A 17,786-nucleotide genomic window follows, 5' to 3' on the forward strand; every position below is an offset into this window, starting at 1 on the left:
TAGAGACAAAAACCTAAACTACTAACTCCACATGGTGACAAACCCTTCCCTCTCCCTCCCCACTGTCTCCCTCCTTTTCCCTCGTATTTTCTTTCCTTATTGTGTATTTTGAAAAAGTTCTATTTGTTCCTTTACTTCAACACACCTTTCTCTCCCTCAGTCAGCATATTACCCATTCCACGCACCCAGTCCACCCTGACTCCTCCTTTTCATCTGCAGGCGTGAGGCTGGCTCCCTCTGCTCGGGTCCAGCGCGTCCGCCTCAACGCCAATTCTCATGCTCCCCGCCCCCTTTAAGACCCGGGAACCGGTCTGGACCCCGCTGCCCTTCGCCTTCCCAGGCGGGAACTGTCGCATCCCAAGTCTAGCCATTCCAGGGCGGCTCTCGGGCGACAGCTTCCCGGCTCGGGGGCCCCGCTGTCGCCCCTCCAGCGCCTCCCCGCGTTCGGTGCGCGCGCGCCGCGGCTTCCCGGGGGGCCGGGTCCCCCGCCCCCTAAAGTCGTCCCTCCCTGGCCGGGCTCCGCCCCCTGCCGCCGCTGCCTGATTGGCCTCCGCCTCCTTGTCCCCACGCTCCTCGGCTCCCCTTCGCCCAATGGGCACCACCACCTGGTCCAAAAATTTCCCCGAGGGGACCCAAAGGCTCTGCAAGCAGCAGATCCGGCCAGGCGGCCGGGACCGCCGCGGAGGCGCGCGGAGCGCGGAGGGTTCGCGGAGGCGGGAGCGGAGGAGCAAGGAGGAGGAGCAAAGGTGTCGGAGAGAAAAGTTCTGAAAGGAACAGGAAACCTGCCGGGAGGCGGCGGCTGCAGCTCTCCCGGCGTCCGGGCGGCGCGCGTCGCGGGGTCTCCGGAGCTGCGGCTCCGGTCCTGGCAGCTCTCCCGGCGCAGCTCTATTCCTCTGGTCGTGCCTGCCGCCGCCGCCGCCGCTGTTCTGGGCTGCAGGCGGGCGCTCCGTTCCGCCTCTGCCGCTGCGGCTCCCCGGAGAGGGCGGCGCGGGTGCTGAGAAGAGAAGGGGACGTCTTCTTCGGAGCATGAAGCAGCATGTCCGATAAAATGTCCAGCTTCCTCTATATAGGGGACATCGTGTCCCTGTACGCGGAGGGTTCGGTCAACGGTTTCATCAACACGCTGGGGTAAGCCAGGGCGCCGGGTGGGGAGCGCGGGCTGGGGAGCCGTGACGCCCGGTCCCCTCGGAGCTCATCCCCTTCGCCTGGGGTTGCTGGGCAGGCTCTATGCCCGCGGACAGCGCGGTGCGCTCGGCTCGCGCGCTCGCAGGAAGCTGCCGGTGGAGGCAGGACTTTCTCAGCAACTTCGTAATCTCGAGCTCAGACGCATCTGAAAAGGAGGAAGTGATTCAGAAGCCCGAACACAGGCCCGACGAAGTCCTCGTTGGCGTCTCCGTGGGTTGTTTTGATTGGGGAAAAAAAAAAAAAAATTTTTTTTTTTTACCCTTACAGGTGGGGAAAAAAAGAAAACAACACAAACAACACGGCTTCTCTCCCTACCTTTGCTCGCTACGACTCTCAAGCCCCTGCCCCTCACGGCCGGGTTTGTAAGAGCAGTCGATAAAAGTCTGTGGCCTTGGACGTGAGACGGACGATGAGGCGAGCGGGAGGAGTGTGGCTTTGCCCTGCGGGAGGAGCTCACTGTCCCCGCTACGCTGAAGTAATTTCCTTTTGGCCGTGCCAAACGGGAACTCGCCCTTTCCTCGGGGGCGTCCTGGGGGCTTCTGGGTTCTAGAACTCACACCTGCTTTCTCCCCTCTCCGGGCCTGGGGCAGTTGAAATGCTCAGCCTCTCCTGGGATGCAGCCAAATGCTTGGCTCTTGAGATTGAAGTTGATTTTTGAATGGGGGAAGTAGGTATATAAACATAACCTGTGCTAGCTGGGTAAAGAGGACTTCCTTGATTACTAGTATTTTCTCTCTGTCCTGATGGTGAATACCAGCCTGTAGTTTTAATGCGCACTGCATTGTCTTTTGATAGGCACGGTTTTTGTTGCTGTTGCCGCCTAGTTTCAGTAGCTGGACTCCCCAGTCTTAGAGATTTTAGGCTGAGGAACTGGTGTTTCCACTTATGACTGGTCACTTTTTTTTTTTTCCTGCTGTTAGATTTTAGGGCACACGACTTAACATGCAGGGTCATTGGACGGTGACTTTGAGCCATGCTATTCACGGGGTGGTGTCTACCTGACAGGGGACATGGGAGTCCCAACTTCCACAGTTTCTGTTACTTGTGCGTCTCCTCTAGTGAGTGAAAGAAGGGAGGTAGATTTAATGTAATTCCTTTAAGATCAGTGTTAATTTATTGTGAAACTAAAGCATGGAAGGAAAAAAAAAAACAAAAAAACAGCTGTAACACGTGCTTGGTGCTGAGTTTGTAAATCGTAAGCTGACATTTGTTTCTGGGAGAGTTCACAGTACAAGGTCAGTGTTTGGGCCCCCAGTAACATTTTGCGGATGGACTCTGCTGCACATCACCCTTCTCCACTGTGGACTCTTTGTGGAGGTAACATAGTGGTTAAGCTGCAGGGGCCTGGGGTCAAATCTCTGCTTTTCCTATTATGAACCTGATGACCCTGGGCAAGTTGTATAATTGCATTCCAGTTTCCTCACCTCTGAAAATGGGAAGATTGTGGTTACTACCTCATAGGACTGTGCTAAGAAGTGAGTTAACATAAAGTGTTTAGTATAGCACCAGGCACGGGAGCAGTTGTATAAAATGTTCGCTATTGTAATTATCACTCCCTTGGTAACTGTGAGCAATAGTGACACTCTTGGACAAAATAATAAAAAGGATTAGGAATAAAGTATAAAACCTAGTCAAATTAAAAAGCCATGTTTTTGTAGTGTGTTATTCAGCAAAAGAGGGCTTCCCTGGTGGCTCAGATGGTAATGAATCTACCTGCCATACGGGAGACTCAGGTTCAATCCCTGGGTTGGGAAGATCCTCTGGAGAAGGGAATGGCAACCCACTCCAGTTTTCTTGTCTGGAGAATTCCATGGACAGAGGAGTCTGGCCAGCTACAGTCCATGGGGTTTCAAAGAGTCAGACACTGCTGAGCGACTCATACACACTTTCAGCAGAGGAATGTGTTTGGTAACTACCTACTTAAGCACTTGTAGTGTCTCTCCCGCTCAATTTGAAGGTGGAGAAACGGAGGGGAAGAGAAATGAAGTGACTTACCTACGAAGCAGAGGGCATTAATGTCAAAAGCTGGAACTGTAGCCCTGTCCCCAGATTCTCAGCCAAGTGTGCTTTTCTTTGGTTACATATTGTTGTCTTTAAGCCTTGAAAGAAAGAAGCTTGACCTTTCATGTAGCATGTAGATTTGTATTCAACATTTCTTGCTGGTGTTGTGGAAGTCGAGTTGCTTTAGAGTGTGTTTGTGCAGTGTTATTTTTCTGTTGACAAACGGATTCTTTTTGAGGTTACTATGACAAGACCTCTGTGTGGCTCAATTCTAAGGTGAGGATTGGGTATGCTGCTGCTGGTGAAGCTTGGTGCTTTGATTGAGTGTTCTTTTTCTTTATGGAGTCCATGGAATAGTTGGAGTACAATATAGTTCATGGAACTACATTGGCCTGAGAGTTTTAGGAGTTACAAAACTGGCAGGAGCCTATGTGCATGCGACGTGAAATGTTCTCTAGGCAAAGTAGCATCATCTGCTTTGCTAGTGTAGAAGACAACTGGTAGATATGTTACCTTGCATCTTTTTTAGGGCCATAAATATGGAAGCAGCATTATAGTTTTTCATTATATTGTTGTAGGATCGTAGTAATACACTTTTTCTATCAAAGAGAGAGAGCATACTTCAAATTGAATCTCTCTGCTCTTCTATAGTTGGAGGGAGATCTGTTGTCTGAGGCCTATTGTTAATTATAACCTTGTTCATATCATTTATTCCCTTTTCATGTCAGCATGTCTTTGTAGAGAGTAAAAGCATATGCTTGTCCCACCCCTAGAGTATTATAAAAGTGAATGGAAGAGACAGAAAGGAAAGAGCCCCCCACTTTTTTTAGACAGTTTGTAGGAAAATCCACATTATGCTCATATTCTTGTGGCCCTTGGTGGTGGTGGTGCTGCTGCTGCTAAGTTGCTTTAGTTGTGTCTGACTCTGTGCGACCCCATAGACGACAGCCCACCAGGCTCCTCTGTCTCTGGGATTCTCCAGGCAAGAACACTGGAGTGGGTTGCCATTTCCTTCTCCAAAGCATGAAAGTGAAAAGTGAAAGTGAAGTCGCTCAGTCGTGTCTGACTCTTCGCGACCCCATAGACTGTAGCTTCCCAGGCTCCTCCGTCCATGGGATTTCCCAGGCTAGAGTACTGGAGTGGGGTGCCATTGCCTTCTCCCTTGTGGCCCTTAAGTTTCTTCAAAGGTGTGTAAATTGTTAAAGTGAATCAGAGAGCTTGATTGGAGACGTTGGCATTGTAGTTAGCCAGCATAGTTTGTTCCACTGTAATATTAAAAACTCAGCGGAAGAGCTAAAAATGAGGCTAAAGGTTTCTGACTTCTGTTTTCACTCTTTATCTATTTGACACTTTTGGTCGTGTGATGGTTTTTCAAATTCAGCTTAATTATCACGAGATAATTGTTAGATATTTATTTGTCTGCAGATAAATCGTATCTGATTTTAGTATCTAGTATGGAAATTTGAGAGAATACACATTGTTATTATTTGGTTTTGGGGAATTTCTTGCAATAAAGTCATGAATTTTTCAGCTGGAAAAAAAATTACAGGTTTTCATTCTGTTAGAGTTCAGTAGGCCCTTTTAGAGGCCTTTCCAACTGGAAGTGTGGTAAGATTTTTGTAGGCTCTGTGACCTAGCTTTTAAGCTCAGTTTCTTAGTCTGAGAAATTAGACTGCTCCTGTTGCAAAGGTTTGCATTTCCCTCCCGCCCACCCACCTCCCCACAATTATCCTTTAACTAGTACTTACCTGATGTTTCTGAAGCCTTGAGTTGTTGCTAAATAAGGTAAAATATTGTTCTTCCAGCTTGTATTGGTAACAAAGGGGCCTGGTTTATATTTTCTAACTTAATTTTTGATCTACATATCTATTTAGGAAACACATTAAGGAAAACTGTTAAGTCCTGTTGGATGAAGATGAATATCTTTTAAATAAACAATTTTTTTTTGCTACTGTACACTTTAAGGTTATGGTTTTTATTTTTCTTTTAAAAGTGAAGGAGTTTGGGGACATACTGTACAGTTTCAAATGTGGTGTCGCTGTTTTTTTTAATTTTAAAAATTGAGATATAGTTGATTTACAATGTGTTAATTTCTGCTTTACAGCTAAGTGATTCAGTTATGCATATATATATGTGTATAGTTTTTAATATTCTTTCCCATTATGGTCTATCATAGGATAGTTCTCTGTGCTATATAGTAGAACCTTGTTGTTTATTCATTCTCTATATAATAGCTTACATCTGCTAACCCTAGCCTCCCGCTTTATCCCTCCCCCAATCCCTCTCCCTTGGCAACCACAAGTCAGTTCTCTATGTCCAGAAGACTGTTTCTGTTCATTTCTGTCACGTTTTAGATTTTAGGTTCCACATATAAGTGATATCATATATGGTATTTACCTTTCTCTTTTTTAAAAATATTTTTTGATGTGGACCATTTTTAAAGTCTTTGTTGAATTTGTTACAGTGTTGCTTTTGTTTTATGTTTTGATCTTTTGGCTCTGAGGCATGTTAGATCTTAACTCCCTGACCAGGGATTGAACTGGCACCCCCTGCATTGGAAGGCAGAGTCTTAACCGCTGAATCACCAGGGAAGTCTGTATCTTTCTGTATCTTTCTCTTTCTGATTTCTCTTAGTATGATAATCTGTAGGTCCATCTGTGTTGCTGCAAATGGCATTATATAATTCTTTTTTATGGCTGAGTAATATTCCATTGAAGAGGAACTAAAAAGCCTCTTGATGAAAGTGAAAGAGGAGAGTGAAAAAGTTGGCTTAAAGCTCAACATTCAGAAAACAGATCATGGCATCTGGTCCCATCACTTCATGGGAAATAGATGGGGAAACAGTGTCAGACTATTTTTTTGGCTCCAACATCACTGCAGATGGTGATTGCAGCCATGAAATTAAACGATGCTTACTCCTTGGAAGGAAAGTTATGACCAACCTAGATAGCATATTAAAAGCAGAGACATTACTTTGCCAACAAGGGTCTGTCTAGTCAGGGCTGTGGTTTTTCCAGTGGTCATGTATGGATGTGAAAGTTGGACTGTGAAGAAGGCTGAGCGCCGAAGAATTGATGCTTTTGAACTGTGGTATTGGAGAAGATTCTTGAGAGTCCCCTGGACTGCAAGGAGATCCAACCAATCCATTCTAAAGGAGATCATTCCTGGGTGTTCATTGGAAGGACTGATGCTAAAGGTGAAACTCCAATACCTTGGCCACCTCATGTGAAGGGTTGACTCATTGGAAAAGACTCTGATGCTGGGGGGAATTGGGGGCAGGAGGGTGAGGGGACGACAGAGGATGAGATGGCTGAAGGCATCACCGACTTGATGGACATGAGTTTGAGTAAACTCTGGGAGTTGGTGATGGACAGGGAGGCCAGGCGTGCTGCGATTCATGGGGTCGCAAAGAGTTGGACACGACTGAGCGACTCAACTGAACTGAATATTCCATTGTATCTATGTACCACGTCTTCTTTATCAGTCCATCTATTGATGGACATTTAGGTTGTTTCCATGTCTTGGCTATTGTGAATAGTGCTACTGTGAACATAGCTCATATATCTTTTTGAAATATAGTTCGATCTGGATATATGCTCAAGGGTGGGATTGCTGGATCACATGGTAATTTTTAGTTTTCTGAGGAACCTCCATACTGTTTTCCATAGTAGCTGTACAAACTTATATTCCCAACAGTGTAGGAGGGTTCCCTTTCCTCTACATCTTCTCCAGCATTTGTGATTTGTAGAGTTTTTGAGGATGATGATTTTATTTGCACCAAATGCAGCGTTAATTGTCTCTTTCCCCTTCCTCTATTTTTTTTATATTGAGATTTACTTCGCTAGTCATTGATACTTGTGTTTTCTTTTAAAATTTTTGTTTTATATTGGAGCATAGTTGATTAATAATGTTGTGTTTCAGATGTACAGCAAAGTGATTTAGTTATACATGTACATTTATCATTTTTTTTCCAAATTCTTTTCCCGTTTAGGTTATTACAGAATATTGAGCAGTGTTCCCTGTGCTGTACAGGGAACTGTATATCCTTGTTGGTTATCCATTTTATATATAGTAGTGTGTGTATGTCAATCCCAAACTCCCAATCTGTGCCTCCCTCCCTTTCCGCCTGGTAACCATAAATTCATTCTCTAAGTAGGTGATTCTATTTCTGTTTTGTAAATAAGTATATTGGTATCATTTTTTTTAGACTTCACATGTAAATGATATTGTGATACTTGGTTTTCTATTTCTGAATTACTTTACTTAGTATGATAATCTCCAGGTCCATCCATGTTGCTGCAAATAGGATTATTTCATTCTTTTTAATGGCTGAATAATATACCATCGTTTATATGTACCACATTTTCTTTATCCATTCTTCTTTCACTGGACATTTAGGTTGCTTCCACATCTTGACTATTGTAAATAATGCTGCATTGAACATTGGTGTGACTGTACCATTTCAAACCATGTTTTTCTCCAGGTATATGCTCAGGAGTAGGATTGCTGGATCATATGGTAGCTCTATTTTTGTTTTTTTTTTAAGGAAACTCCATATGGTTCTCCATAGTGGATACACCAATTTATATTCCCACCTACAGTGCAGGAGAGTTCCCATCTCTGCACATCCTCTCCAGCATTTATTGTTTGTAGGTTTTTTCTGATGTTTGCCAATCTGAGTGGTGTGAAGTGATATCTCATTGTAGTTTTGATTTGCATTTCTCTAATAATTAGTGATTTGAGTATCTTTTCATGTGCCTCCTGGCCATCTGTAGGTCTTCTTTGGGGAAATATCTACTTAGGTCTTCTGCCCATTTTTTGATTGGGTTGTTTGTTTTTTGGATATGGAGCTGCCTGAACTCTTTGTAAATTTTGGAGCCTGATTCTTGTCAGTCACATCATCTGCAAATATTTTCTCCCATTCTGTGGGCTGTCATTTTGTTTTGCCTATGGTTTTGTTTGCTGTGCAAAAGCTTTTGAGTTAATAAAGTCCCATTTGTTTATTTTTGCTTTTATTTCCATTACTCTAGGAAATGGCTCAAAAAAGATATTGCTGCGATTTATGTCAAAGAGTTTTCTCTGTTTTCCACTAAAGTTTTATGGTATCTGGTCTTACATTTAGGTCTTTAATCAGTTTTGAGTTTATTTTTGTGTATGGTGTTAATTCAACCTAGTTTTGGAAGTCCTCGCCTTGGCACTTCTGACATGAGGTATTTTGGGTACATCGCCTTAATCAAGGATCTCATACCACACTGTGGGAGTGAGCGGGACAGAATTCCACGGGACAGTAGAGTCAGTGAAAAGTACACTGTTGTTTCATTGTCTGTTCTGCTCGTAGTTCAGGGTTCAGTGAATGACAAGCGTATGTGATCATGTACGTCTGTATACATATATTTAAGTGATTACTGCCTTTGGTTTGAGGGTTCTTCTCAGGACCTACCAAGAATCAATACCAGCTTGTTAAGGTTTGAGAAAATGCTCAGGTGACCACCCATTGAAGCAGTGACTGCCAAGTATCATAATAGTTGCTTAGCCAAAGTGGCTAAAGATCAGGACTCTTATTTTTAGTTCATGTTTGATTTTTCTCAGTTCAATGAGTTTTGTTTCCATGTTCAATGATGGATATCAGGTAGGGGAATGGTGGGTCATTTATAATTCTGACTTAATCCCTCAGATAAATGAACAAGACTGTGTAAAGTCCTATGTTTATTTTTTCCAATTGTAGTCCCTTGAATTTTCCTTTCTGAGCTTTTTTTCTGCTTAAAGTTTTTAATATTTAAATGTTTTCAAATTTGACTGTTAATTTTTTCTTCTTTTACTTATTTAATTTTTCTGTTCTTTTCATAGTTTAGAAAATCTTCCCCTTAATAGGACTGTTTAATCAGTAGAGACTTGGATGAAACAGGAATGGTTACAGCTGACTTATGTTTGCATTAATTTGTAATTTATCTTTAGTCTCTTCTAGATAAAACTCTTCCAAGTAACAGCCATTATTTTCTCTATAACTAGGTGTATAAATTTAGCTCTGTTTTGGCTACAGCATTTGTTACTATGATAAAAGTATCTAAAAATCCATTGGATGTTTGCATGTGTCTTTAAAGAGGAGGAAGAAGACAGTATAATCTTGAATACTGAGTTGTTTTGGAAAGTGTGAGGGTTAGTAGTGTCATGTTATGGAACTTGAAATCAGCTAGAATACAAAGACAGCTTCTGAAGTGGTGAACATAAAGTCTATTTTAAGCTGAAAGGTCGACCATTTCTTAAACTTTGAAGTCATTCCATAAACAACAGGGTAGCTGTTAGACCCTCTCCGGTGGAGAGCTCAGTCAGGTAAACAACCATGCTTCCTTAAGTGCCTTGACTTTGGGAGAAGAGAATTCAAAGGCAAATGATTGCCCTCGTTCTTTATTTAACAGAGCTTTTTTACTTAAAACATTTTTTTTGTTTTTTGCATAGGTAGTGCTTTTCACAATCATGTATTCCCTTTGGAACTCAGCGTATAGACAGAATACTTTAAAAGTTAAATTCAAACTTTTAAAACAAATTCCGGACACAAGGTGTATCTTCATATAAATATAAAGGAAGTTACAGTGGACTTCTGTGACAAATTTCTAGCATAACAAGTGATTGAATTTTCCTCCTTTTGTTTACGTCAGAACTTGGTAATAAATCACCGGATAGTAATCAGAGAAGTGAAATTTTAATGGTCATTCATCCATTCATTTATTTAATGAGTAAAATTGATTGTGCCTTTCAAATGCACAGGGGTTTTCGACTCTCATGCAGATTTAGGTGGGAATGTTTTTAATATATGCTTTAGAAAACCATAATTCTGATGTAAAAATATAGAAAAAAATATCCACGGAAAATAGTGAAAGCGAAGACCTTGCAGCATGTTTTCTAACAGTGGTGACACCGTTTCATGGATGGGTGCATGATTTTCATTTTTATTTTCATTCTTAGGTCTCCTGTGTTTCCCAGATTATACATATATTTCTTTAATTAGACATTTATTACTGTTAACAGCACAGTTAACTAAAATGAAAATAATGTTTTTGAGGATCTTCAGTTTCTTATTACTGTTCATCAACGTTTATTTTAAAAAGCATAAAGAAAGCATTTTCCTGGTCATTGTCAGTAGACAAACCCCACAAACCAGGAACTGCATGTTGCTAAAATATATAGGTCATATGTTTACCATAAAATTTTTTGTTCCTAGTTATTTATTGTTGGTGTTTTAAAATGTATTATGGAAAAATGTTTGGCCAGTAATGCTGATCCTTTATAAATGGTTGATTTAACTTTTGCTTCCCTTGTGGCTCAGATGGTAAAGAATCTGCCTGCAGTGTGGGAGACCTGGGTTTGATCCCTGGGTTGGGAAGATCCTCTGGAGAAGGGAATGGCTACCCACTCCTGTATTCTTGCCTGGAGAATTCCATGAATTCTGGCAGGCAACAGTCCATGGGATCACAGAGTTGGACATGACTGAGTGACTAACACTAACTTGTGCAGTAAATATACAGTCTATTTTAGAAGTCTGTTTACACATGTAAGAAGTATGCCCTTCAGCATGACTGACTAGTTCATTTTAATAATCTTAGTACCCACTATGGAACTTTTATTGTCTATCAGTTTCTATGGGTATTACTTAATGAGGGCTCTTTGTGTGTATGTGATTGAAATCATTTGAGTAATTGTTTTTATTGAATATCTTTGAAATGGATAGATTAGCCCTTTCAAAATTCAAATCAATGATTGGTTAATAATAGTGATTTTATAGTTTATTCTGACACAAACCTACAGAACTCCAACCCTGAATTAAAAATAAATTATCAGTTTATTCAGAAAAATTTAATCATGAAATTGAAAATGTGTCCCCAGCATGATCAAGTTTATGGACCATTCTTGGTGATGTGGTTTATGCTGGAGGATGCTGCAGATGAATCACTGGTTCATATGACACATAGTTAACAAACCCTGACTATGTGTTAGGGATCCAGCATGAAGAGATGCCAGATATTGTGCTATTTTAATTATTATCTCAGAAATTCAGACTTCCTTTGATAATTTGTAGTATGACATTGGACTAGGATCTATGGGAGTCTAAGGGCATTTGACATCTCTGCCCTCAAAGTTGTAAATGCCACAAGATCAGGAACTGACTCTTACTTTTAATTCTTGTATGCTCAGCACCTCACATAATTCCTGCTACATAGTAGGCATTTAATAAATATTTGTGAAATCAATGTAGTCATTATTTAGTCATGGAGATAAGATTGGTATTGAATAACTACAACATAAAGCAGTTTTTTTTCAAATAAAGATGATTAAAAACAGAGATCACAGGGAAACCAAAGCGGATTCTTTGAGTGGTATGACCCAAAGAGGGCTTCAGAGAGGAGGTGATATTTAGCTGAACTTTGTGGGATCATTAAGGTGAATATTTGTCTCAAACCTGTGTCCATAATTTGATCATGTATGTGGAGCCCTATACCAAGGTCACAGTGTGGAGCCCTGTACCAAGGTCACAGAAGAAAAATCTCTGGAACTGACCAAGGCCCATAGCAACTGTTGCCGTGAGCCTCTGGATCTAAATTAGCCAGTTCCTTGCCTGGTAATCGAACCTGGGCCGCAGTGGTGGGAGTGCTGAATCCTAACCACTAGACTTGACAATATATTCTTGGTACTTTTTTCTTTTATTCAAAGAATTAGTGAAATTTTACTGTTTATATTAATAGCTCCAAAAAAGGAAGCAAAATTTTGATATTATTGAGATGTGCAAAGATTGAAGAAATATCCTGAGAACATATTTTATGCTTATTTATCGAATGTAAGAGCTTTGTTTTATTCAGGCCCTCTGAATTTGTCATGTGCTGAGACATGTTAACTGAGTTTAGTCAGTTTGCTGAGACAAGGGGTAAAGAGGGCAGGATATAAAGCCCAGAAACTTGGCAATTATTTGGGGGAATTTTTATAGTATTTCCAGCTTCTTTGAATATTCTGATTTCATTCCTTTCCCCCTTATTTCTCCTTATCCCAGTGTTTCATCATTTTTCTTCCTTAATCATGGACTTCAGTTGTCTTCTAGATCCCTGGAAGCTTTGCTAATAAAGAAAACTTTCCATCTAAAATAGTTATAATTTTTTTTGTTTGTTTCATAGTGCCTGAGACTGTCAACACATGCATGCATGTACAGGTGCACGTGTGCGCGCACGCACACACACGCACACACACACTCCATTTCGCGTAGAGTACTGGTATCTGTGGAGCCCACTCTGCCCTCATTTCCTGTGGGTGTTTAACAAGCAATAGAGGCCATAGATAGATTCCCATGATGGCCAGGAAAGACTTAGGAAGTGAACAAAGCATAATCTAAATTCATATCTAAATTCTTAGAATTCAAGCATGTGTTATTAAGATTCTATCTAAAGTGTTTGAGTCATTGTTAAAATATCATCAGAAAAATCTCTTCGTGAAAATTGCAAATTGCCGGACTTCTATTATGCATTTGTTATACAAAAAAACTCTACAGTGGAATCTTAGAACAAACTTTTATGTTTTTAATTAGACAGTTCCTAGATGTCTAGCTCTCTAAGATCTGTGGTAATGACTGATTATGAAATAGCCACTAGGAGCAGACACTACTACTCTCCACGTATTATCTCCTATTGAAAAGAGGATTCTTCAAATTGTGTAAAGAACTTATGGATTATCAGAGCTAAATACAACATATCAAACAAACAAAAACCCAACCAAAAACGAAACTGGATTAAAAAAATTGTTGATTAACTTTTCCAGTGGCAAATCAAAGTGTATTATTTATAAAAACTAGAGAATGTTAAGTCCCCTCCAACTTGCATTTAGTTAAATTATTTGCAAACCTTATATTGTATTGTCTTGGAACTCTTGAAAAGCTGCCTGTAGGTATCTCTTGTTATTCTTTTTTTTTAAATAAAATGTTTATTTATTGCTGCATTGGGTCTTCATTGCTGTGTGTAGGCTTTCTCTAGTTGCAGCGAGTGGGGGGCTATTTATTCTCTAGTTGTGGTGCACCGGCTTCTGGTGCAGGCTTCAGTATTTGTGACTCTTGGATTCTAGAGCACCAACTCAATAGTTGCATTGCATGGGCTTTGTTGCTCTGCAGCTTGTGGGATCTTCTCTGACCAGGGATTGAACCCTAGTCTCCTGCACTGGCAGGTGGATTCTTTATCACTGAGCCGTCAAGGAAGCCCCTCTCTTGCTGTTCTTACTATCTGATCACAAAAGCTCAAAAGATTTGGAAAGCAAAAGATACTTGAATATCTCTTTGCCCATATGGGTAAAGCTTAAGAACTGAATATTAGAAATAAAGTTCCATTGTTAGTAAGGAACAGAAACCATCTTTGGCTAGCATAAGCAAAGAAGGGAATTTATAAGTACAAGGATCCTGGAGGAGCTCCAGGAAATTGAATGATGAGCTCAACAAGTGAACATCAAGAAAGGCAGAAACTCAGAGCTGCTGTGGGTATATTGGTAGCAGAACCTTCTGTCTGGTCCTGCCATTTACAGGACTAGGATACAGCAATTTCTATACCCTTTATCTTCTTACCATTCAAAATGCAGAATGATAGAATTTGGCTCCACTTGGATTAATCACTTATGTCCATGAAGAAGAGTCACAAGGCCAGATCTGATTATCAGGGAAATCACTTTTAGTGGGGCTCTTATTTCTGCCTGCTTCCAGGGCGGTGTGGTATGGCAGGAAGAGAGTGCGGAGGACCTGAGTGAACTGAGATCTCATCACTTAGTAGGTAATTGAATAGTAACTTCTCAGCACCTTTTAAAATTATGGTCCTATTCATAACATAAAATGTGCTGTCTTTTTTTTTTTAAAATATTTATTTCTTTGTGCTGCGTCCTTGTTGTGGCACTCGCAATCTTCTCTCTTTGTTGTGGCATGTGGTATTGAATCTGGGCCATCTGCATTGGGAGTGTAGACTCTTAGCTACTGGACCACCAGGAAGTCCCTCATCTTACTTATCTTTAGGTGTAAAGTTCAGTGGCGTTAAATGCATTCACAGTATTGGGCAGCCATCACCATTATCCATTTCCAGTACTTTTTCATCATCTCAAAGAGAAACTCTTCACCCTTTTGAAAATAACTCCCCATCTTCCCCACCAGGGCACCCCCCGCTTTGGTGTGGTCCTTTAGGATTTGGCTTATTTTACTCAGCATAAGCTCTCAAGGATCATCCATATTGTAGCATGTGTCAGGACTCTATACCTTTTTATTGCTGAATAGTATATTATGATAAGGATACAGCCCATTGTGTTTACTCATTCATCAGTTGATTATCATTTGTGTGGCTCCTCCCTTTTGACTATTACGAGTAATACTGCAGTGAATATTTGTATGTAAGGTTCTCTGTGGACATATTCTTAATTCCTTTGGGTATACACCTAAGGAGGGAAATTGCCTGGACATGGTACCATATTTAACATTTTGCCCCAACCTTTCCTGTTCTCTTTATCTTGCTTTACCTTTTTCTTTCATATCTTCTTATTATACACAATATAATTTACTATTTCTTGTGTTCAGTGTTTATCACCTGTCTGCCCCTGGTAGAATGCAAGCTCTTTGAAGGCCGAGATCTTTTGTTTTGTCACTGAGTATCTTAAGTTCTTGACTCCATAAATATTTGTTGAATGAATTCATGTTGAATTAGGATATGAACATTCCCAAATCTCTAAGTAGATGTTAACATCAGCCCTGCTCTGGGAAAAAAGTCAATTTAATTGTAAAGTCAGTGTAATTGTTCTTATTAAATACTTTGAGAAGCCATAAGGGTAATTCTTTTAAAATGAATGAAAGTTGTCACTAGATTTATAGTGCCATTAACTCTTGCTGTACTAGGAACTTTAATAAATCTCTTGGGTCATATCTCTGCACCTCCCTAGCCTAACATGTGATAAAACTTACTTATAGCCTTATTTAGTGGTTCGAGTGTTATAGACACATTAAAGTTATTTCTGAAAGTTCAGTTTTATTTTTGCACATGCAAAAAGTGAATTTGTAAACATTTTGTGAGACCATTTCTTAATTTCAATCAGCCCTTTTTCTTAGTGGATAGTATATAATACATCCAGGGAAATATTTTGTACCCTAACAGCTTTAAGCAAAAAAGTTTAGTTGAAAATAATTTGCTAATATGAAACCAGAAAGTATTTGGGGAATTTATAATTTTAGTTTACTAAATAGAAGAGGGCATATAACAAGTTGTAGTATTTATTTCTGAAATTTAGGAAAAAGTGTCTGGAAAGGGATGGGTACTTAAATGTAGTTTGAGGAGAATAAGTGAATGGTATTTTTGTTCTTCGTTACTTAATGTTCTTTCTGTTGACTCTGTTATAATGTGCTCTGCCTCAGTCTTATTCCAAAAGACATGTCTGGTTATTCTCTTTAAGAATTCAAAATTCTCCAGTGTTGTTATTCACTCTTATTCTTGGAATCCTTACTGGTAGTGATGTACAAATGAGAACTTCTTTGAGAGCATATTTGCATATAGGACAGAGAAATAAAGGGAAAAATGTAGATGTGTACAAATGATAAAATAACATAGAAACATAGAACAAGGTCATTCTGTTCCTCTAGTCCTAACATGTTGTGATCGACTGTGATAGATGTTTAAAAATATGATATCTTTAGAAAAGTAATATTGAGATAAAAGATGAATTAGGAATCCAAAGTAAGTTAATGATTCAAGGACTAGTTATTTGTGTTTGGCTAAAGTGTTCAAGGTCATTGCTAGTATCAGGGATATAATTACTTGGACATTTGCGTTTCAAGTAGACTTTTGGTTTCAGCCATGTTTGCAAAGAGGGTAATTTTAGTTTGGGTTTGTTAAAATTCACAGGGAAGAATTTACAACACTCCTTGTTGTGTTGAGGACTCTACTTGTGGCTAGGAATGGTTAATACTATGACATTTTAAGTCAAATCAAGATTACTTGTCAATGAAAGTGTTAGTTATTTAAAACTTTACTGAATGAATCCATCGCCAGGATTAATAACAAATGATAAAAGGCCTTTATTTATCTTTCTTCCCTATTTACCTGGCAGGACACGATTTAGTAATTGAGTTCCAATTCTAAATCCATGTCCAGACTGAGCCTCCTTTCCTGGTCAGCACAAATGAAGCCATTGTTATCTGTCATGGTGAAACAAAGTATTTATTTCTGAAGTCTTAGCTGCTATAGAATCTCTCAGAACTGGCTTTTAAAAACTATCAAACTGCAGGTAGAAAAACATTTTGTTAATTATTGGAGAATCTGAAAAAATAATTGTTAAAGTAAATTGACAGGTACAGGCTCTGGAGAGTTGATAATTTGGCAACAAGATAGCCATAATTTTATACTATAAACATTTTTGAAAGAATAGATCAACATTCATATTGTACTTTTTTCAAAATTGAAGTTGTAATACATGCTCAAAGAATCAATATTAACTGCATTATTTAGTTTGAACCATATTTAATTTAGCAAAATGCACAATGATTTTAATTTTTCTATCAGAGTGTGCTAGTTAGTCCCCAGCATTAGTTTTTCACTCTTTCATGATAATAGAAGTATTTGAGTGTGTGGATGCTGAGAATAAGGACCACATTTCCTAGGCTCTTCTGTAGCCAGGTATGGCTTCAGACTAGAATTTGTGGTCAGACCCTTACAGGAGATGTTTACTCCCCTCTTCTGACCCCCCAGCCCACTCCCATTCACCTGTTTGTAATGTGCAAGGGAAGAAGCCGTCTTGAACCATGTTGATGAGGCCAATACTTTAGGAGTAACAGGATAGCAAGAAATGAAGCTGTTCTCTGGACATCTGCAAATCCTGGCTGTACTGTCTGTATTTGAACAGAAGATGAAACAAGATGGGCTGACAGGGGTCAGATCATGTATTCCCTGTTAGGCAATGTGAAGCCCTTGATGAACAGTTAAGAGGAAGAATGAAATGATCAGGTTTTGCTCTAGGAAGATCAGACAGTGGTAAAGAGAAGTAGAAGCAAGCTGCAAATGGCAGGCATGGGAGGAACCAGGTGACTCATGAAAGCAGCCTGAACCCAGCAGCTGGAATGGGGATGTAGAGTAGCTTCTCATCAGAATCGTTGAAGGGAGAATATCTTTGTTTAGTGTCTGACTTTAGACCCAAATGATTTATGAATCATTTGGAGATGTGGGTTTGATCCCTGGGTTGGGAAGATCCCCTGGAGAAGGAAATGGCAACCCACTCCAGTATTCAATCCAGTGTCCTCCTGCATTGGCAGGTGGATTCTTTATCACTAAGCCACCTGGGAAGCTTGGGAGAAACAGAGATAATCCAATTGTTATAAAAGAAGTACAATTAAAACTACAACTGGGTAAACTTTCTGAAAGAAAGAAAATCCCATGGACAGAAGAGCCTAGCGGGCTGCAGTCCATGGTGTTGTAAGAGTTGGACATGACTGAGTGACTAAATAACAAATGTTTCTCCCACTAGGCTTTAAACTGTGTAAGGGCAGCAACTGTGTTGTTTACAGTTACATCCCCACTGCCTTGCACAGTATCTGTCATATAATAGGTTTTCAAGAA

At 40.2% G+C, this 17,786-nt stretch overlaps 1 protein-coding gene across 3 annotated transcripts in view; it reads left to right on the forward strand.

Moving 5' to 3' along the window:
* The first annotated feature begins 1,036 nt into the window (after positions 1-1,036).
* ITPR2 (inositol 1,4,5-trisphosphate receptor type 2) overlaps positions 1,037-17,786 on the forward strand; it is a 598,268-nt gene continuing 581,518 nt past the window's right edge. For all 3 annotated transcript variants that reach the window (XM_068970194.1, XM_068970196.1, XM_068970195.1), the window contains exon 1: positions 1,037-1,128. In XM_068970194.1, coding sequence (XP_068826295.1) covers positions 1,037-1,128 — 92 coding nt within the window. The remainder of the gene's footprint in view (positions 1,129-17,786) is intronic.

This window comes from Capricornis sumatraensis, chromosome 4, assembly GCF_032405125.1.
Source record: "Capricornis sumatraensis isolate serow.1 chromosome 4, serow.2, whole genome shotgun sequence".
Taxonomy (NCBI): Eukaryota; Metazoa; Chordata; class Mammalia; order Artiodactyla; family Bovidae; genus Capricornis; species Capricornis sumatraensis.